This window comes from Zingiber officinale, chromosome 8B, assembly GCF_018446385.1.
Source record: "Zingiber officinale cultivar Zhangliang chromosome 8B, Zo_v1.1, whole genome shotgun sequence".
NCBI lineage: Eukaryota > Viridiplantae > Streptophyta > Magnoliopsida > Zingiberales > Zingiberaceae > Zingiber > Zingiber officinale.
This window is the reverse complement of record NC_056001.1, coordinates 24,432,667-24,455,227: the sequence shown is the minus strand read 5'-3', so window position 1 is coordinate 24,455,227 and position 22,561 is coordinate 24,432,667. Positions and strand designations below refer to the sequence as shown.

The following is a 22,561-nucleotide window of genomic DNA, read 5'->3' as shown; positions in this document are numbered from 1 at the left end:
CGTCCGAAAGTACACTGATTCTGAGTCCCCGAATCAATTTCGGACATCCTATGCACTCAGTTTCTATGCACGTCGCACATTCGTGGTTAAGTCATTTAGGATTTTATTTTTAAGATTTAAGAATTAAATTATAATATTAAGAAAAAAATTAAAACAAAAAAAATATTTTAGGTGCTTATAAGGATGAGCAGCATAAGTTAAACGACATATCAAAAATTATCTTTATATATAATTTAATCAGATATGACCTAGATAGAATTTTATCAAATTCGCCCATGCTCATTCAAAATTTTTTATACCTGATTAAATATTTAATCAGTTCTAATAGAATTTCTTCAAATCCTCAAATTGAGTGTCCGATCTGTCGTTCGGAAGAAATCATTCAGTCTAGATTCTTACATATATATTATAATAATTTTGATCAAAATTATTATTTTAATAAAAAATAAAAATATTTCCTACATCAAACCTAAAATTCAATATGAAATAGCTTGAAAAGAATGTTTTTTTTTTGTTATCAATGAAAAAAAAAAGGCTGGTGATTGAAGCCCAAAATCAAACGACGATCCTTGGAATCTACCAATCATGATCAATGGATCACTTGCGGACCAGAGGATCCCGTCCGGAGTTAGGGATTTCTAATCCTCTGTTGGGTAGCCGACCAGTGAGACGGAATCATCTGGTGGTGGAATAAACGGAATGTCGAGATCCACGAACTTCTCTTCCCCTCAAGCGGCCGCGACCTGGCTCCAGCTTCGCCCCTCGATTGCCACAGCAACTCGCTGATCCCTGCCTCCAATTTCTCCTTCTCTGCTTCGATCACCTTTAGCTACCGGCTCGAAGAGTTCTCTTTGGCCGTTCAACTATGCCATGCTTTCGTTAAGGTTTTGTCTTCTTCCTTCGCCCGATTCCTGCGTTTCTTTATTCGTTATGGAGAATAAGGAACTAAAGGTTAGTTTTTTTTTATGGCCGACTGGATTCAGGGGTTTTTGGAGCAGGCATAGAAGGAAGTTTCTGGTTTCTCTCGGCGTTGTCGGTGGTGGATATCTCGTCTACAAGCTCTATGAGAGTCACACTAGGAGATTGTCGGGTTTGGAGCAGCAGCTTGAAGGCGCTCGACAAGTCGATGAACTCATCAAGAATCAGTAAATTAACCCTCCTTTTTTTTTTTCTTTTCTTTTCTCATTATGGATTTCAAATATTTCTGCTTGACTAATTTTGTTATCGTTGGTGAGCAGATTGCAAGTGCATTTTGAGAACATCCAGAGGATTTCCGACACGACCACACTTCCTTATGCGATGCACTACCTGCGGTCGAGGGTGTCTGAGGATTTGGACCTCTTACCCCTGACGGAGAAGCTTATTCATGGGAAGGGACAGTCAAGCTCACTTCCCCTCAAGGAGAAGCTCGAGCTGTGGGAAAGGCTTAAAATTCTAAGTATGCTGCAGTTTCTTTTTGCAAAAATGTGTCTGAGAAGTTGACAGTCTTATTTATGTTAACCTGCGAGAAGCTTTGTCTCTAAAGATGGTCTCTTTTCACTTGGAAATTATTTGGTAATTTTTTGAATTTCTTCCAGGTTTCACAAGGACAGCAGCTTCTTTGTGGTCAATGACTGTGCTTTGCTTATATGTCAGAGTTCAAGTTAACATTTTAGGAAGGCAATTGTATGTAGAGATTGCCCGTGGCTTTGAGGATGCTCAACCTCTTGTAAGTATCATCTTAGAGAACAATTGCAGAAGCCTGTATAATATATTAGATTCACTTATTCAAATGTGTGGAACACTATAGCCCATATTCGTTTGCTGCTATTCATTTTATGAGATTGTTTTTGTTAATCTTTGATGATTGCATAATTTATTAAAGTAGCCTAACTCAAATTATAAAACATTGTTCACATACGAGATTGTGTTGATTGATGAGAGAGTAATAGATTTAATTTTAAGCTTGAAATGTGACGGAAAAAACATTAGAAACTAAAGGTTTTAAGGCAATTAGAACTAAAATTGCATACATGAAACAATTTTGATGAAGAAATCATTGATAAGTGAGAGTGGATTGTTGAAACTGTGAGGAACTTCTGAAATCTTGTATGATTGTTGCTGTTCCATTAGAATTATCATGTTGTATGAATTGGAACATTGAACTGATAGAAAGCTACACATAAAAAGTAATGTAGCATAGATGAGATTGCTAAGATGATATCTGGAGTTAATAAAAAAGATTAAAAAAAAGAGGGTAGCCCGGTGCACGAAGCTCCCGCCATGTGGGGTCCCGGGGAAGGATCCATTGTACGTAGCCTTACCCTGCTTTTTGCAAGAGGTTGTTTCCTGGATTCAAACCCGTGACCTTTTGGTCACAACAATTTTACCGTTGCGCCAAGGCTCCCCTTCAATAAAAAAGATAAAATAATGAAAACTAATATTGACAAAGTGTCCTATTGAGTTCCTTCTTAATGCGCAGTTTAAGAATTCACAATAATGTCTACATGGACATGAGTAGGTACAACAATTCTGCTATTTCCTACTAGCTTATTTTTCTTTGTCTATTTATGATTCTTTAGTTCATTGATTTATATAACACAACAACAACAGTACTAATAAGCCATGAGTTCCATTTATTTAAGGTTTGCTAAATCTTCACTTGCCATTTAACTCTACGTGCGAAGCTACCTCACTATTAATGTCATGCCCCAAGTGAGCTTACTTCCCTTGTGTAAGGAAAACTCACTTTGTTGGCTAACAATTCCTTCTGCACATTTCTTGTGTTGGCCAAAGGTTGTGCCAATGAGACACTAGACCATGCTTGTAACATATTTGTACTCAACATTCGCATGGTACAGGAGCATTACAGAAACAAATATATGCTCGTAACATATTTGTACTCAACATTCACATGGTATAATAGCATCACTGACACAAACACAAATATAATAACAAAGAATAATTTATTATAAAGGAGATTTATGAAACTTTGTTCAACTATGCAAAAAGGTTTTAGAACAACAGGGTAAAATACAAGCACCGTACAACAACAACAACAACAACAACAACAACAACAAAGCTTTTTCCCACTAGGTGGGGTCGGCAGGAAGGTTGGTAAAATACAAGCACCGTAATCATAAAAAATGAAAAAGCCAAAGAATAACTTATTATGACAAAATAAAACTTCAACTCCAATAGCAACAATGTTTGAGAGCATTGAATGTACTTGTATTTGTCTTTCGTTGAGTAGTACGAAGGTAAACTTCGAAATAAAATCTTCAATAAATATACTCTCACAAGTAAAAAAATAAGTGGTAAGGTTCTCGTGTCAGTCCAAGGGGTCATTTTAGCACAAGGGTGGCACTTCATGTTCTCTTGCTGAAGCTGGTAGGCTTAATAGTCACAAACCCACAATATCTTGTAATGGCACAGTGATTTCCAAGTAAAAGTCTCCAAACTGTGGGCAAATGACATATGTAATTGCAAATTGGGTTTCTACAATCTCTAACCATCATAGGTCCCAAATATCTCATAACAATACATGTGATCGCCAATTCGATGCTAACAATCCATAACTATCACAGGAACTCGACATTAAATCGCCTAAGCGGTCTCTTTGCAGTAGTCTCTTTGCTAAAGAAGGTATCACACTCAATACATGCCCCACTATTTATCCTAAATTATTCTAAACATGCATCTTCAATTAATTGAGGATGAAAGTTGCAGAGATGAGGATGTTAAGGTGGATACGTGGACACACGAGGATGGACAAAATAAGAAATGAGAGCATTAGAGAGAAAGTCGGAGTTGCATCTATTGAGGAAAAACTCTGAGAGACACGTTTAAGATGGTACGGACATGTACTTCGAAGACCAATAAATGCTCCAGTTAGGCAATGTGAAATTATGACAAACACGCATATCAAACGAGGAAGAGGAAGACAAAAAAAGACTTGGTTAGCAACAATAAAATAAGATAAAATTTATTAAGTATAGATGATGATATAGTAGGAGATAGAGTTCAATGGCGTAAAATGATTTATATAGCCGACCCCATGGGATAAGACTTGGTTGTTGTTGTTGTTTGTTGTAATGCATCTTCAATTAATTAACATACTGACATGAAGGAGTAAGAGAATAATGTCTTGATTATGTATTCATGATGGGATAACTCTAGCATATATCATCAGACAACTCTAAGCTTGTTTATACATGGTATAATTAGCATGCTATATAAAGTAAATCCAATATAATGACGAAGCTAGGAGTGACAAAAGGTAAAGCAGTTTACCCTTAGCATTATTTTACCAAGTGTCCGTAAACCCTCTAAACTCATGGTAGAGTCTAAAGTTACCTATTGGGGATTTTTGGTGTCTAAGGGTCGTGACTACATGGTTGTCTTACGCACACCCACTCTCCTTAGGTTTAGCATAAAACTCTCCCTCTTATGCTTTTAGTTTCCTCTAAAGTAGGTACAAGATGCTTTTAACATTTGCATCACAACACTTGTCCAACACATCACCCATAACACTTCAGTTGGTTTAGGTAACGTATCATCGCATGATCAAGTGATAAATATTTTGCATGATCATCTTTCTTCTAATAGGAGGATATCTTCATGGGTAGCACTTCGGTTGATCCCCTTACTCAAAGGAAAGCCTCCATCAAGCAAGGAGTGGATCCTACCACATATTGAAAACACAGTATCAACAAGAACTTCGCTGTCCTGTGTTGTTGATGCTTCCAAGTTGTTTTACATTAACAAGTGGATGGGACAAGGTTTTCAAACAAAGGACACAGTGCAAAATTCAAAAGGGCACCCTTTTTTTATGGGAATCATCAAAAGGGCGTCCCTTTTTCATTTGTCATCAAAACAGCGCCTCATCCCGCCTTAGCTTATTTTTATTTACGAAAATTCTCTTGTTTTGGCACTATTGTAGCTGCTACGCAGTTGTAGCTAGCTACAATCCCATAACTGCTACAACTATATGATACATTTAGTAACTCAATATTTAATGTGAATGGTTCTGTATGGGGAAGATCAACATGCGAATTGGTTGTAGGTTGCTTAGTTAATTTTAAATGGATTACAGCTAATTAATATGCTTAATTAGTGAGTATAAACTAGAGGAAAGTACAAGTTATAATTATTTTTTTAATAGAAAAAATTGACGTGTGTTCATGTTGTAGCAACTACGGGATTAGCTACACAATTGTAGCAACTAAAGGGTCGTAGCTACTACAATTATGTTTAAGTTATTTTTTTTATGTTGCATCAGTTATGATCTCGTATCTGCTACAACAACGATGAAAATAAAGGTATTTTCAGAAATTAAAATAAGCTATGGCGGGATGGAACAGTGATTTGATAATAAATGAAAAGGGGGGACCCTTTTGACGATTCCAATAAAAAGGACGCCCTTTTGACTTTTTCCCAAGGACATAAAACCATGAGAAGAGAAAAAAACTCCTGTCCAATAAAAGAATCCCTCTCCAGTTTCTACTTATCATTCTAGTTTATTAATTATTTTTCTTGTGAATTATAATCTAATATGAAAAAACCAACGTTGAGCAATAAATATTATGCATGGAATCATCTCATTGATTTTTTTAATGAGTTTAAATTCTGTGATACATGTACATGGTTTGAATGTTTTGTTTCATTTACATTTTGGCAGAATGAGATTGACTCATTTAAAAGTCATGGGCAACAGGACTTTCTTGCTACCGCAGATTATTTAGCTACCTATGGGATCAATTCATTAATTATGAACATGCAGAGTGCAGCTAAGGAAGTTCTCAAAGAGTATGTAATTATTGCTGCTTGACCCTATCTAATTTGCATATGAAATGCTAGTTAAAAATTTGTGCTTGTTTCGATTCAATGGTCGTTCCATGTAATGCATATGCCTCTTGATATGAATCAACAGAACAATTCAACATCATCTTGCACTTCAATAGATGTATTATGCTGTAGTATATGACTTCATGCCTGACAAGCACTATAACTGTATAAGATAAACCTAATTTTCTTGTTCACATAATATTAAGAATGCTCAGAAACAAAGAGTTTAGCTAATAATGCTGGTGTTTTTTTTTTTGTCATGGTGTATCATGGTCAGCAAGCAGCTTAAGGAGCCTGTTAGCATGGCAACACTGCATGAGATAATGATCCAAATTCTGGATATGTTCATGAACATTGGCTCATTAAATTACTGGATAAGTTATCTGGTTCCTGAAAATGTTCATGACTACAAGCAACAGATGGCCATGTCTGCCAACGGATTTGAAGATTCTTCTCTTCTTATGGATGCCACTAAACTGGAACAGCTTTTGTCTGAGACTCATTCTGTGCTGTCAAGGTATGCTAATATATACTAGTTTGGATCTATTTTATGCTTTGTAGAGCATGCTGGATATTGAAAATATGAATAGATCTTTCTGGAATCTAACTACTAGAATATTAGATAATAGCTTGGAACTTCCTTCCATCTAATATTTTGGTAGGTGTTCAGGCTATGTACCAAGTTCATTTCTTCATTTCCATGTTGTGGGCATGCATTAATATTCTTATACATATTTTTGCAGTGTGCAATTGAGGCTTCTTAATGGTCCTTGTTTATTGACTTTGCCATATTATTTACTCCTGCTTTGTTTGCTCTGGATTTGTATACTTGTAGGAACAACTATACCTTGACCCTCACAGACTAGTTTGGTGGCTTTTGCACTGGTTTTCCTATTTGTTCCTATTGGGATGGTTAGCCTACCTCACTAAGTAGGAAAATGTATTATGGGATGGTTGAGTTGATTCATTGTGATCCTCTTTTTTCCATTCGGAGAATGAAAACTAGATCTTTATAATTCAGGGATAATAGCTGCATACATTTAACTGTCTGTAAATCTGCAAATCAAGATTCTGAAATTTGTCTACCTCGTGTGTGTAATTATAATTTCTTTTTGATAATCATCCGTGTGTAGGTATAGTTACTAAGCTATAGCATAAACTGGTAATTCTAGATGGAACTAGACTGTTTCTCATGTTGTAGAGTATGTTGGTTACAATATTTACCATCTATATGCATCCCATTTACTAATCGACCCCTAATAGTCTGGATTAACACAGATGATGATGTGATGATGATGCAGCCATTTATTGTTTTAAATGCTCGCTAAGTCTGGCTGGATCGTACTGGATCTATGCCAGGATCTATGCCAGGTACAATGATAATAGTGAAAACTGATATACCTTTTCTCCTTGATAATCATACCTATTTTAGGACAATTAAATCAAACCAACTGATTTGTTCTGACAATTATTTTGTTTTATTTAATTTAAGCATTTTGAATCACTTAAACTGTGAGCTTGAAAATTATTTTCCTTTCAGTAAAAAAGATCTTGGATTTCATAGATATTCTTGAAATATTTTTGTCTAGATTGATAATACCAGCAAAACTCTCTATTCCATAGTATAAAGACACTTTTCTAGTTTTAGGACCTAGATTGATGATACGAGCAAACTTAAATTTATTATAATTTTCTAGCCATCTCAACCTTTTAGAATGAAACAAGTTTTTTTCACCAACAGCTAAGGCTATCATTTCCTAACAATTTTTTTGTTTGGCTAAGAAATTCGTAGAATACCAAAACTAGCCATTCTTAGTCTCATTTGCTTATGTTTTCCATAAAGGAACAAGAATTCCTTGTGTGATCTTCTGAGAAAGGCCAAGCCAATGATGATAGTGGACATTAGACGTGCCTTTTCTCTTGTTATGACTGCTTTATGTTCTGGAAAGCCATTCAAATACAATTGACGGATTTTTCATGGGATGTAATTAATTTACGAAGTGAAATTATATTATTTTAAGAAGTTATGTGTATATTCATCTTTGCACATGCTATGCTTCTGATTGTGTCTTTGTATTATTCTATTTGCAGCCCAGATTTTGGAAAAATCTTGGATATATCTCTGAAAAAGGTTGTTGATGTTTTGGTCGATGACATTAGCAATCAAGTCGCTGGGACAAGCTCCTTGGGAGTTCCCTTAGCCAAACTTTTGCCTCAAATTGTGCGGTTAACCTCGCCTCTACTTGACGAACCCCGTGGCAACAAATTTGCACAGGCCATTCAAAGCTTGCCGGAGGTTGAACTGTTCTTCACACTTTTATATGCGAACATGTCATTACTATCATAGGCCTACATACACCTCTGTGCCTTCAACTTCATATACATTTGCTTAAAATGATAGTACTAGTGTGTACAATCTGCACTATGGCATTCTCGTTGGTGGCCTCCAGAGGACTCTACCAACCAATGTGTGAAAGATAGTCTTCGCAAGCCCATTAAATTGCAAAGTTATCCTTAATCAAAGGTTTCAGTGTATGCTATCTATCACTTGGGAGAATGTCTCCTACTAAGTTTGGTGAACACATGCATGCATTTCATGCTATATTTTTCATGCTCCGTATACAATAATTATGCTGAATCATGTTTATCCTTGATGATATCGTGTGACGCCAGGGGAACAAAAAAATGTTCAGATGAAAACAGCTGCTGAATGACCACCACCTAGTTATTATGTAATTTCAACATGCTACAATCACAGCTCCATTCATCGTTCAAAGGAACATTGAAACAATTCATGCTAAATAATTCTTAGTTTTCTTTTTCTAACCTATGTTTTTATTATTTTTTAAAAAGTTGTTCATGGATATTTCTTATGATATTTAATTGAAACGCCCATGTAGTATGTAGATTTCAGGATTTCTTATTTCGTGCACCTCACTTTCATAATATCAAGTCTTTCTTTTTAAAATTTTTGTTCTATTTATTTATGTTTTTGAATTCAGATTTGGACGTATAAATATAGTAAGTAGTTTTTTTAGGAGTATATTTAATTTGATTTTGAAATGATTTAAAATTTTAAAATATTGATATTTTTTGAATTAAGGAAGTTTTAAAATTCATTGACGGTGTTGTTTAATGAGTATTATTATTTTAGGTTTTATAATAAGTTTGTGATAGGTAAGTCCATCAGTCAGTTTTATTTAAAATTAACTATTATACTTATACTATTAAAAATTTTAAAAGTTCGTGATGATAGTCGGGATTTTACCTTTGAGTTGAGATCCTTTGTTCAAAGATAACGAGATTCTCCAAGTAATATAAGTTGAAAATATAACGAGGTCATCCGAGCAATGTAAGTCAAGATCCTCTGTTCAAATATAATGAGATCCTTAGAGTAATGTATGTCAAGATCCTCTGTTCAAAGGTAATGAGGTCCTCTTAGCAATGTCGTATAGATCTTACAAGTAATATATTATAAAATTCCGTAGGACAATATCATTAAGTTTTACGGAACAACATTAAGTTTCACAGTGCAAGATCATTAAGTCTCACAAAACAATATCACTAAGTTCCGTAGAATGGTGTGGTTAAGTTCCTCCGAGCAATTTGGGTAAGTTCCGTTGAGCAATTTGAATAAATTCCGTCAAATAATATAGATAGGCTCCTCCGAACAATATAGTCAAGCCCTTCTGAGTAATACGGATGGATCTCTTCAGAATAATATAAGCAAGGAAGGTTCTAGTTATTAACACATGATGATTGATGAATGAAAAAGTAAATAGCGAGTGTCAGAGGTGGTTCACTTGATTCATTCTTCATAATACATAGCGATTGGTAAATGAAGAGGCAAGTAATTGATGTTAAATTAGTTCCCTTGATGCCTTTCTCGTCTTATGTGACGATCAAGGAGTGGAAGAAAGATAACGGATTATCAAAAATCTCATCTTCGCTTAGACGAGAAGAAGTAGAAAGACATAAAAACAAATGACGTGAAAATTTCTTTCAAATATCTATATAAGCAACGGAAGCAGTAAAATACAAGGAAGTTGGTTCTCTTATTTTAGCAAGTTGAGACAACTCCTTTCCACTACCTTTCTTATCCATCTTTTTCCTCTTCTTTAGTCTTATTCTTCTTCTTCTTCTTTCTTTACTCAATCACCGACTTGAGGGTCGGAGGGGTCGTATCGGCAAGTCAACCCAAGCTCCAATCCGTGTTATATCTTAGGGTGTTTGGATCTCGCCGGGTGGAAGCCGATCTCGTGTCCTGGAGAAGAGGTGCCCGGGCGAAATGGGAAAAAAGATCATCAATTTTATATTTTTAGAATCAGAGGAGTTTTAGGATCTCGCTGGTGGTATTGGTTAGTGAATATCATTGTTTTAGATTTTATAATAAGTTTGTGATAAATTTTTTCAAAACTTTATAAGTTTAAAAATTTATTGTTCTTAATTTACTTAGTGGAATTTAGATCTCAAGGTAAAGATACAACAATTGTATCATTCTTTCTCTCTCATCATACTTTCTCTCTCCTCAATCTCTCTTACCATACTCTCTTTCCATATTTTATCTCATCATATTTTCTCTCTCTTCATTCTCTTCCATTATACTCTCTCTCTCCTCATTCTCTCTCATCACACATTCTCTACCATTTTCTCTCTGTATTCTCTCTCATCACACACACTCTCTCATTATTTTCTCTCTCTTCATTCTCTCATCATTTTTTCATCATACTTTCTCTCTCATCATACTTTCTCTCTCTTACCATACTCTCTTTCTATATTTTCTCTCATCACACTTTCTTTCTCTTCATTCTCTTCCATCATACTCTCTCTCCTCATTTTCTCTCATCACACTTTCCCTCTCTTCATTTTTTCCCATCACACTTTCTCTCTCATCATACTTTCTCTTCTCAATCTCTTATTTTCTCTCATCACACTCTCTCTCTTCATTTTTTTCATCACACTTTCTCTCTCATCATACTTTATCTTCTCAATATCTCATTTTCTCTCATCACACACTCTCTCTTCATTTTTCCCCATCACTCTTTTTCTCTCATCATACTTTTTCTCTTCTCAATATCTCCTATCATGCTCTCTCTCCTCATTTTCTCTTATCACACTTTTCCTCTCTTCATTTTTTCCCATCACACTTTTTCTCTCATCATTTTCTCTCATCATATGTTTCTCTCATATTCAACTTTATTTTCCATATAATTTTTTCTCTTATTTTCCTCTAAGGGTAAAAAAAGGAAATTTAAGTTCATTCCGATTGAAAATATTCAACTAACCAAACATTATTTTTAGGAATGATATCCAAGCTCATACTCATTCCCATTCCACAATACTATGATACCCATTCTCATTCTGATTCCTAGTAGAGAACCAAATGTCACCTTAGAGGACAACTGCTTTCCCTACAAAAGAGTAGCGGTAATTTACCAAAGGACACATGTAGAGATATAAATTTATCAAAAATCGTACGTTACTTTGATATTTACCAAAGAATGCACCTTTTTAAGTGCATTTCCTATTTTACCCTCTGACAATTTGACTTTTTTCTACCGTTTTTTTTTTCTCCACTATTTTTCTCTCTCTTCACTTTTTTGTATCGGCATGCAGAACATATGAATAACATTAGTCAATTTTTTAATAACATTTTAATACATTTGAAGAAGTAAAAATAAACAATGAATAGCATATTTGAACTCCTTGTAATTTCAAAAATCCACTGGAATTAAAATTGAGTATAATCGGAGCTCTTTAGGTCGATCAGTAGGTTTCGGTTAAAACCCACCGATGGATCTAGAGAGCTCTGATTGCATTCATTTCAATTTCTATGGATTTCTAAAATTGCAAGGAGTTCAAATATGGTGTCCATTATTTATTTTGGCTTTTTATATATGTTAACATGTAAAATAAAAGAATCTTCAAAAATGTCCATGTTGGGCCTGATATGAGTCCATATCAGGCCCAACGTGGTTTTTTTTACCGATTCTTCGATTTTATATATTAACATCTATGAAAAGGCAAAATAATTAATGGACAACATATTTGAACTCCTTGCAACTTTAGAAATCCATAGGAACTGAAATGAGTGCAATCGGAGCTCCCTAGGTTCATCAGTGAGTTTCGATCGAAATCCACTAATGGACCTAGGGAGCTCCGATTGCACTCATTTCAGTTCCTATGGATTTCTAATGTTGCAAGGAGTTCAAATATGATGTCCATTATTTATTTCTAATTTTCATAGATATTAATATATAAAATCAAAGAATCGTCAAAAAAACCCACGTTGGGCTTGATATGAAATCATGTCATATCAGACCCAACTTTCATCAACGATGGAGAAGTTTTATGGGTTCACCCAGAATTGGTTGATCATCATAGGTATTTATTTTGTTAATGGTTTTATTTGCTGCTACAATGACCTAATTTTTAGGACTAGTGAAAATTATAGACAATTTAGCAAAAAACGATGATACTGCAGTAAGAAGGTCTAGTTTCTTAATATGATATTTTTCTAAATCTTGTGTATCACTTGAATGTTATCTTCTCATAGGCACTGGTGCTATGGAATTTGAAATCAAGTATTCTTGGTCATTCTCTCACTTGTGACCTACCTCTATGTCCCTGTGTGCATGCCAATGACTTTCATTTTAGGTTTAGGGAGAAACAAGTTTTTGAAAGTTGTCTGTTTTCATGTTCTGATGATAACTTTCATATTTACATGGCTGACTTCATTGTTCTCCCATACATATAATTTCTCCAGCGTTGATGAAAGTTGGGTCTGATATGATTTCATATCAGGCCCACGTTGGGTTTGATATTATTGGTGCGGTTAGCACTAACGATCTAACTCAGGTTTTGATGAATGACAAATCAGGTTAAGTTAGGTTTGTCGCTATCTAACACTCTGATCGAGTGTACAGGCTAAATCCAGACAGGTTGACGGGCTGACCCGGATGTCTGGCACGAAGTCCAAGCGGGTCAACAGGCTGACCGGACGCTTGGCACAAAGTCCAGCTAGGTCGACGGGCTGACCGGATAGCTGGCGAGAAGTCCAGACGGGTCGAAGGGCTGACCGGACGTCTGACAGATGAGTAAAGGTAAGTCACTGGAAGGGAGTGACTGTGAGGACGCGTTCCCGGGAAGGGAACATTATGTTAGGACCAAAAGTAGCTAGAGGGGTGAATAGCTCGTCGCGTTCGCTCGTTGCTCGGCGTTGCTTGTTTCTTCAAAGATGTGCAGCGGAAATACAAAGAAACAATCACACAACGCTAACACGGTTGGTTTACTTGGTATCCACCTCACAAGAGGTGACTAATCCAAGGATCCACACCAACACACACACCCTCCACTAAATAAAACTCTCCTTTATGGTAACTACCAAGGGCGGAGAAGCCCTACAAGACTCAATACAAAAAGAGAGGGAAAGGATACAAGAAATACAAGCTTACAAGCTTACAATGAGTATAAACCCTAACCCTAGCTTCTCTTCTTGGCTTTGATCCGCCTCTTGACTTGGAGAACTTCCAAGATCCTTCAAGAACTGGCGATCTGAGCTTTGTGAGTGCTGTGGAGGAGCTGGCGAGAAATCTGGAGTGTATCGGAGAAGAGATGCCGAAGGAAATGCGCTGCGGCCTTTATCGACGCCAACGGTCGGATCCCGATCGATTCGAATGTTCCCAATCGATCGGGAGGCTTTGGATCGATCCACGGATCGATCGAGCGCCTCTCGCGCGAAAAGCGCTGGATCGATCCATGGATCGATCCGGCGCTTATCGCTGAAGCGGTGAGCGTCAATCGATCCACCGATCGATTGGGACATCTGAATCGATCCACGGATCGTAGAGCTCTGCTCGCTAGAAAGGCTTGGATCGATTCAGCGATCGATCTAGCTCCTGGATCGATCCACTGATCGATCCAGTACTTGGTTTTTGCCCAAAACCAAGTCCCAAGCCTACCAAACCAACACCCGGTCAACCTTGACCTGTTGGTACACCATGCCTAGCATCTGGTCACTCCTTTGACCTGCTAGGACTTCCCACCAAGTGTCTGGTCAATCCCTTTGACCCACTTGGACTTTTCTATTCATGCCAAGTATCTGATCACTCCCTTTGACCTACTTGGACTTCCATCAGATGTCTGGTCAATCCCTTTGACCTATCTGTATTTCCTCGTGCCAAGTATCCAGTCAATCCTTTGACCTACTTGGACTTCCCAACACCAGATGTCCGATCATCCTTGATCCATCTGGATTTTCCCTTGCCTGGTTTCACTCACCAGGACTTTCACCTAGCTTCACTCACTAGGGTTTTCCATCTGCCTAGCTTCACTCACTAGGGCTTTCACCTAGCTTCACTCACTAGGGTTTTCCATCTGCCTAGCTTCACTCACTAGGGCTTTCACCTGGCTTCACTCACCAGGACTTTCATTCTACCTAACATCCCAGTTAGGACTTCCCAGTCAAGTATCCGGTCAACCTTGACCTACTTGACTCTTCTTCAATCAATTTCTTATTGTCAAACATCTAAACTCAAACCAAGACTCAGCTTGGTCAACCAGGTCAACCTTGACCTGAGGGATGTTGCACCAACAATCTCCCCCTTTTTGATGTTTGACAATACCACAATAACACTTACAATACCACATGTAAGTTAGGCTAATCCTATAGCCTCAATCTTCATGCCACTAGGTAATGAACACATAAATTAAGCTCTTCATTCTCCTCCTAAGAGGGCACACTCCCTCTAGGTAATGAAAGCCTAACTTACACCCATTCACAGGTCCTTTCATTCTCCCCCTATTGGCACACATCAACCCATCTTTGGGCACACATCAACCCATGCCCCAATTTTGGGTACACATCAACAAATCCATTTGTTGACGACTCTCCCCCTGAAGAGTTGCTCCTCGTTGTTCACAACATCACTTGTTGTGATCAACACGATAATGAAGGTCTCATACCCTTCATTTATCCTTAACTTCTCCCTCAATGTAGACAAATACCCAACCTTGAGCATTTTCTAACCACTTGAGTTCCCACTTGAAATAATGAGGATATCCACTCCCCATTTCAAGTTCAAAAACTCATACATGAGCATTTTCTTTAAAGAAGGTTAACCACCTTCCAAGGTTTATTAAAAATAATTTTTCATGTCTTTAAAGAGTCCCTCCCCCTAAAGACATGGTGATAACTTCTGTCATTGCACCAACAATGACTTGGAATCCCTAAACCTTTAGGAAACCCAAATTTAGAAGTTTTGAGGTTCAAATACTCAAAATTTGAAGCAAACCTCAACCTAAACTTCAATGAAACCTTCCTTAACCAATCCATCCTTGTTTTCACATGAAAACACCCTTTGTATGTATACAAATGTATTTTAGGGGTTTGGAATGGTTACCTAGACTCAAAGGGGTTCAAAGATGCTGAAATCAGGCCTTCCCAGCCAAAATCAGCAACTTGGATCGATTGGAGTTGGGTTCCAATCGATTGAACCTTTCTGAATCGATCCACTGATCGATTCAGACTACCTGGATCGATCGGCTGATCGATCCAGCTTGCTTTTGCGGGACTTGCCTTTGAATCGATCCACGGATCGATTCAGGAACTCCAATCGATCCATGGATCGATCGAAGCTCTGATAGTTGCTACTTCAGAAACCCCTAGAAAATTCTACAAAAATCCAAAAATTATGAAATTTCGTGTAGACATTATTTAGGGCATACTTAATCATGGAAAAATAGTTTTCTATGAAAATACATCATATTTTCAAGGATTGACACAAGCTTGAAAACTTGCTAAAACTTTAGCGTTTTCTTCAAGTTTGTGTCTAACTATTCAATGGTGATTACTATCAAAAGATAGCCTTCACCATGGTTTTCCAAAAGCTTTTTTAAAAACATTTTCAAAACCAATATCCCATCATGTTCCTTGGGCATAATGCACATGACTTGTACATTAGCTTTCCCAATGATGGGAAAACACATAACTATTGTGTTTTGATGAACCTAAAAACTCAAAAGAATGCACTAAATCAACATCTTGAGCTTTGTTCATCATCCTAACATCTCACTTGTATCTAATGTGCACTAAAGCACATACAAGTCACCTTATAGTCTTTGTGAGATGTAGATTTTGGTTTTGCCCTAAACTAGGGATCATGCATATCTATCTAGGCATTTTAAAGATATTAGACATCTACCTAGGATGTCACTTGTTAATAAGTGTCGTTAAATGCCATTTGTCCTTAATTACAAGGAATTAAACTTAATGCATGATACTGTTATGACATACATCAAAAAGAAATAATTTTCAAAAGAAAATATCCTATAACTACATGATGTATGAATGTCATGACATGGTATTTTTGGATTTTTCATAATAAAACATGAATGCAAAAATAGACATGATGTCATGGCATATGATTGGAAAACAATCATGGCAAGATTTAGCATAACTAAAATATACCTAGATTAACTATCTAAGTATCCTTAAAATCTTAGCTAAACTTACAACTTAAACCTAGATTGCCCTAAAGTGCTTCATGAAAATGCCAAAGCCTAAATTGGCATTTCTAATTCCCTTGATTAATTTGTGCTAGTCGAAATTAAGCATATCCTCAAATGTTGGCATATTTCATTTCTCACAAGAGTAGCACTTTTAAAATAAGGCCCGGATTGCCTTAAATTTCCTAAAAACATACCAAAATCCCAACTTGGTAGTTCTTATGAATTTCCCAATATGTGCCATTTAAGATTAACATCAATTCTTCCATCATTAGGCACATTTTACTCTTTCAATGAGTAAATAATAATTCCATTTCATTTTCAAAGGTTAACAAAACCTTGAAAATGCTCCTTGAGTGTCAATTTCCTCAAAGTTGGGTTAACTACCCTTCGAATCGGAGTTGACACTCTCTAACCCATTTATGGGGTAGAGAAAATGCTCCTAGGAACCCGACACCTATTGGTGCTCCTTGGATGCTCTAGGTACTTACTAGGGATAACTTCCCTAGATACCTTCCTAGTGACCTTGTTGGACTTCTTAGAAGCCTTGGTCACATTTTCTAGGTCAACTCTAGGGATAACCTCCCTTGTGGCCTTGTTAGTGACTTTCTTAGACTTCTTAGAAGTCTTAGTCACTTTGGTTGCAAAGATACTTCTAGGGATATCTTCCCTTGTATCTTTGACTTGACCTCTAGACTTAGGGTTTGTTCCATAGCTATATGGAACCCTATGATAACTAGGCACATCCCTTTTTGCTTTGGGTTTGTATCCCAAACCTCTATGGCCATTGGATGGCTTTTGTACCCCTAACCCTAGGTTATGCTCATTTTGCCCTTTTAGGATATTTTCCATCCTTTTTAGGGTCTTTTCCATTTTATCAAGTCTTGATCTCAAGACTTGATTTTCTATCATTAAATCCTTAGATTTTGATTTTTCATTACACTCATGAGCATTTTTGTTTTTGGGCTTGTATCTATTATCCTCAGTGTTCTTGCCCAAGTGTCCATCTACCTTCCTAACCTTAGGTTGGGTAGTTTTGGCATGTAGAGCCACATGCTTTTCCTTAAAGCCCTCATGCTTCCTATTCTTATGGTAAATCGCATTAAAATGATAAAAATTAGAACTATCATGCTTTTTACCATAATGTAAAGGGGTAGGCTCAATAAAAGATACCTTCTTCTTTACCTTGGAGGCTCCCCCTTGACTAGTGCCTCCTTGAGCCTTGACCACCTTCTTCCCCTTGGGGCATTGACTTCGGTAATGCCCCTTTTGATTGCAAGAGAAGCATATAATATGCTCCTTGCTCTTCTTTGTGTTGGGGATGATCTCCTTGGGCTTCACCTTGCCTTTTTGTGCCACTTGGCCCTTTTTCTTGGCCAATTTAGGGCACTTGCTCTTGTAATGCCCATGTTCCCTACACTCAAAACATATAATATGATTTTTATTATTAATTGAACTATTTTTACCTTCTTGTGTAGGGATGGCATCTTTTCCTTTGGATCCGGAGGTTGAAGCTTCCTCTTGATCGAACCTTGATTCTCCTCCATTTGATTTTTCTTGACTTGTGGAGGTAGAATCTTCTTCCTCCTCTTCGTCTCTTGACTCGGATGTAGAAGCTTCTCCTTCTTCTTGATCCGGCGTCACCAAGGATTGCTCCCCCTCAATCCTAGAGGTGGAGGCTTCATCTTCTTGAATATGAAACAAGGAGTATGCTCCCTCCTTGTTCCCTTCGTTGCATTCCCTTGAGGATGAAGCTTCTTGGATTTCCTCTTCTTCGGAGGTTGAGCATCTCTCAACCTCGGAGTCCTCCTTTTGGTCTTGCTCCAAAGAGTCACCCTCTCTGGATACTTCTTGCTCTTGTACAGTGGAGGGGATCTCTTCATGAAGCTTGGCCAATTTGCTCCATAATTCCTTTGCATCTTCAAATTCTCCAATTTTGCAAAGGATGGTGCTTGGCAATAAATTGACCAAAAGCTTGGTCACTTTGTCATTTGCATCGCACCTTTGGACTTGCTCCGAGCTCCATTTGCTTTTCTTGAGAAGCTTGCCCTTCGAGTTTGTTGGAGCTTCAAATCCTTCCATTAGAGCAAACCATTGCTCTATCTCCATCATAAGAAAGTTTTCGATTCTTGATTTCCAAGAATCGAAGCTCGTGGAAGTGTATGGTGGAGCCACCCTTGTGTCAAATCCAAGTCCATCTTGGAATTGCATCTTGAAGTTGAGCTTCTTGAAATCTTTGACTTTTGATGAATTTGCTTCAACTTCTTCACCCTCTAGCTTTTCTTGTTATGCTTGACCCTTCCGGCGATGATTCCGGTGAAGAGCGGCCTCGCTCTGATACCACTTGTTAGGACCAAAAGTAGCTAGAGGGGGGGTGAATAGCTCGTCGCGTTCGCTCGTTGCTCGGCGTTGCTTGTTTCTTCAAAGATGTGCAGCGGAAATACAAAGAAACAATCACACAACGCTAACACGGTTGGTTTACTTGGTATCCACCTCACAAGAGGTGACTAATCCAAGGATCCACACCAACACACACACCCTCCACTAAATAAAACTCTCCTTTATGGTAACTACCAAGGGCGGAGAAGCCCTACAAGACTCAATACAAAAAGAGAGAGAAAGGATACAAGAAATACAAGCTTACAAGCTTACAATGAGTATAAACCCTAACCCTAGCTTCTCTTCTTGGCTTTGATCCGCCTCTTGACTTGGAGAACTTCCAAGATCCTTCAAGAACTGGCGATCTGAGCTTTGTGAGTGCTGTGGAGGAGCTGGCGAGAAATCTGGAGTGTATCGGAGAAGCGATACCGAAGGAATCATGCGCCTGCGGCCTTTATCGATGCCAACGGTCGGATCCCGATCGATTCGAATGTTCCCAATCGATCGGGGAGGCTTTGGATCGATCCACGGATAGATCCAGAGCGCCTCTGTGCTCTGGGAAAAACGCCTGGATCGATCCATGGATCGATCCAGCGCTTATCGCGTGAAGCAGCCGCGTCCCAATCGATCCACTGATCGATTGGGACATCTGGATCGATCCACGGATCGATCCAGAGGCTCTCTGTTCGCTAGGAAAGGCTTGGATCGATCCACTGATCGATCTAGCTCCTGGATCGATCCACTGATCGATCCAGTACTTGGTTTTTGCCCAAAACCAAGTCCCAAGCCTACCAAACCAACACCCGGTCAACCTTGACCTGTTGGTACACCATGCCTAGCATCTGGTCACTCTTTTGACCTGCTAGGACTTCCCACCAAGTGTCTGGTCAATCCCTTTGACCCACTTGGACTTTTCTATTCATGCCAAGTATCTTATCACTCCCTTTGACCTACTTGGACTTCCATCAGATGTCTGGTCAATCCCTTTGACCTATCTGTATTTCCTCGTGCCAAGTATCCAGTCAATCCTTTGACCTACTTGGACTTCCCAACACCAGATGTCCGATCATCCTTGATCCATCTAGATTTTCCCTTGCCTGGTTTCACTCACCAGGACTTTCACCTAGCTTCACTCACTAGGGTTTTCCATCTGCCTAGCTTCACTCACTAGGGCTTTCACCTAGCTTCACTCACTAGGGTTTTTCATCTGCCTAGCTTCACTCACTAGGGCTTTCACCTGGCTTCACTCACCAGGACTTTCATTCTACCTAACATCCCAGTTAGGACTTCCCAGTCAAGTATCCGGTCAACCTTGACCTACTTGACTCTTCTTCAATCAATTTCTTATTGTCAAACATCTAAACTCAAACCAAGACTCAGCTTGGTCAGCCAGGTCAACCTTGACCTGAGGGATGTTGCACCAACACATTAGGCTTCGATCCGGCTTAGATCCATTTCGGATATCTAAGTCGAGATCGTGACTAGATTCCGGTCTCGAAAAGAAAGAATCTAAGTCATACTCTTGATATTAAATTTATAAACTGTGCTAACACTTTGTTTTGCAGGATACATATTATATATTTGCCTCGGACTAATCTTGTCTTGCAGGAGAAGGAATTTCTAGAGAAAGGTGGTCTGGGCGCCCGGAGGTCCGGACGCCCGGAAGGCAATTTCTATTCTGATCGCGTCGTCACCACATGGAGCACGCTGGTTGGACCTGCTACGTCACACCAGGGCGCCCGGAAGGGATCCGGGGCGCCCCGACCGTCCTATAAAAGGAAGGTTAGAGGTGGAGCCTAACAACAACTCTGATTTCAATCTCTGGTGCTCCTGCGACGCTGCGAAGCTCTTCCGACGACCTGCGATTTAAGTGTTCTTTCTTATTGTTGTCGGTATTATCTTTTAATAGTTCTTGTACTTGATATTGTAATTCTATTTACGAACTATTAGTGATTGCCCAACGAAAGCACTCAACGAATACGGGCCTTGGAGTAGGAGTCGACAAAGGCTCCAAACCAAGTAAAATTGATCTATGTTAGCATTGCTTTCTATTTCCGCTGCCTACTCGCTACGATTTGTTTTTAATCGCTATTCACCCCCCCCCCCCTCTAGCGGACTTTCACGATCCAAAGATATGATTCCATATCAGGCCCAACGTGAGTTCTTTTGACGATTCTTTGATTTTATATATTAATATCTATGAAAGGCGAAATAAATAATGGACACTGATCCGGCGGTAAGAAGGGAGGGCCCACCCTCTGAAGGGTCCCAGCCTAAGGAAGGATGGAGGGCTGGCCCAGCGAATAATGGTCCGAGCGGAGCTATAGATAACCCATCCATGGGCTTGGGTTTCCGACGCCAAGGCAGGAAGATCGAAGGGCCGAGCGGAAGTCCGCTCGGCTGGGACCGAATTGGCCGATCGGGTGGTCCATTCGGCCAGGATAGAGGCGAGGGTACAAAGGTGGCCGAGCGGCCTATGCGCTCGGCATGGGTTATGGGATGTCAGCAGAAGCATGTCTGATGATTAGGCCATACACAAGATCACACGATGGAGGATCTTGTCGTCACATCAGGGGAAGGTTGCTACAGTAGTAGTATGGCCTCATGGACGTCTTCCTGACAGATCCATATCTGGGCATGGCCCTTCTGACAGACCCATACCTGGGCATGGTCGAAGGCAGGTGGTTGCTTTGACTGGTGCGCCTAGGCTTCTTCGAGAGGTCTATATAAGGCCTCCATTTCTTCATTGGAGGTACGAGGGTCTCCTACTTAAAAGCCACTTTTTTGCTATTCCTCGCCTGACTTGAGCGTTGGAGGGCCGTCGCCGGGACACCCCTCCCGGCTCGGTTTTGCTGCAGGTTCGCCGGAGCGCTCGAGGATTCAGCAGGGAGTGCCACGTGCCCAGTGTCCGTTGGCTCCTGGTTCGGACAGGATCAAATTGGCGCCGTCTGTGGGAACGCTCCTGCATCCGACTGGAAACAATGGACGAAGCTGGACGACAACATACGGTGGCGCTTTCGACGGAAGAACTCGAAGCTCTGGTCGAGATAAGGGCCGCCAAACTTGTGGAACAAAAACAGAAAGCAGCAGCCGAGCGGCCTGAGCAACAAGCAACATCTGCGTCAGGTGGCCGAGCGGAAGCACCTCCAGCCACCGTCGAATTCCATCGAGCCTTGTTTCGCACCCCTGAAGTCGTACCAGCTCGAAGAGATAGGGGATCATCTTCAGACGAGATGCCAAGGCGGGATGACAGAAAAGGGAAAGCTCCCCGGGCGGACTCATCTCCCGAGCGGATCAATCGCCAATTCTCGGAGGCTATTCTACGAGACCCTCTACCCAAGCACTACGTGCCTCCGACGATCGGCGAGTACAACGGAACAACGGACCCGGATGATCATCTGGGTAAGTTTGATAACACAGCTACACTCCATCAATATACAGATGGAGTAAAGTGCCGCGTCTTCCTTACAACTCTCTCGGGATCGGCTCAACGGTGGTTTCGGAGGCTGCCGGACGGATCCATCACTAGCTTCAAGGACTTCCGAACGGCCTTCCTCCACCACTTCGCTAGCAGTCGGCGTTATCAGAAGACAAGTGTCAGCTTGTTTGCCATCAAGCAAGAGTCGAGAGAATCGCTGCGAGCTTACATCCAGCGATTCAACCAAGTGGCGATGGATATCTCAACGGCCACATCAGAGACGATGATGAATGCCTTCACGCAGGGCCTTGTGGATGGGGACTTCTTCCGGTCGCTCATCCGAAAGCCGCCCCGAGATTATGATCATATGCTACATCGGGCCAACGAATACATTAACGTGGAAGAAGCGCAAGCCGCCCGGAAAAAGGAAAC

The 22,561-nt window shown here is 39.5% G+C and overlaps 1 protein-coding gene across 2 annotated transcripts; it reads left to right on the top strand.

Moving 5' to 3' along the window:
- The first annotated feature begins 532 nt into the window (after nt 1-532).
- LOC122015074 (peroxisome biogenesis protein 3-1-like) lies at nt 533-8,437 on the top strand. Of its 2 annotated transcripts, none has more exons than XM_042571748.1 (7): nt 533-884; nt 984-1,145; nt 1,239-1,438; nt 1,578-1,708; nt 5,696-5,787; nt 6,104-6,343; nt 7,918-8,437. In XM_042571748.1, exons 1-7 carry the CDS (start codon nt 871-873, stop codon nt 8,171-8,173), a joined length of 1,095 nt encoding a protein of 364 aa, XP_042427682.1. In that variant the 5' UTR covers nt 533-870; the 3' UTR covers nt 8,174-8,437. The 2 variants fall into 2 exon arrangements, with proteins under 2 accessions (XP_042427682.1, XP_042427681.1); XM_042571747.1 differs by having other exon boundaries at nt 537-884; nt 5,660-5,787.
- Nucleotides 8,438-22,561: the final 14,124 nt, after the last annotated feature.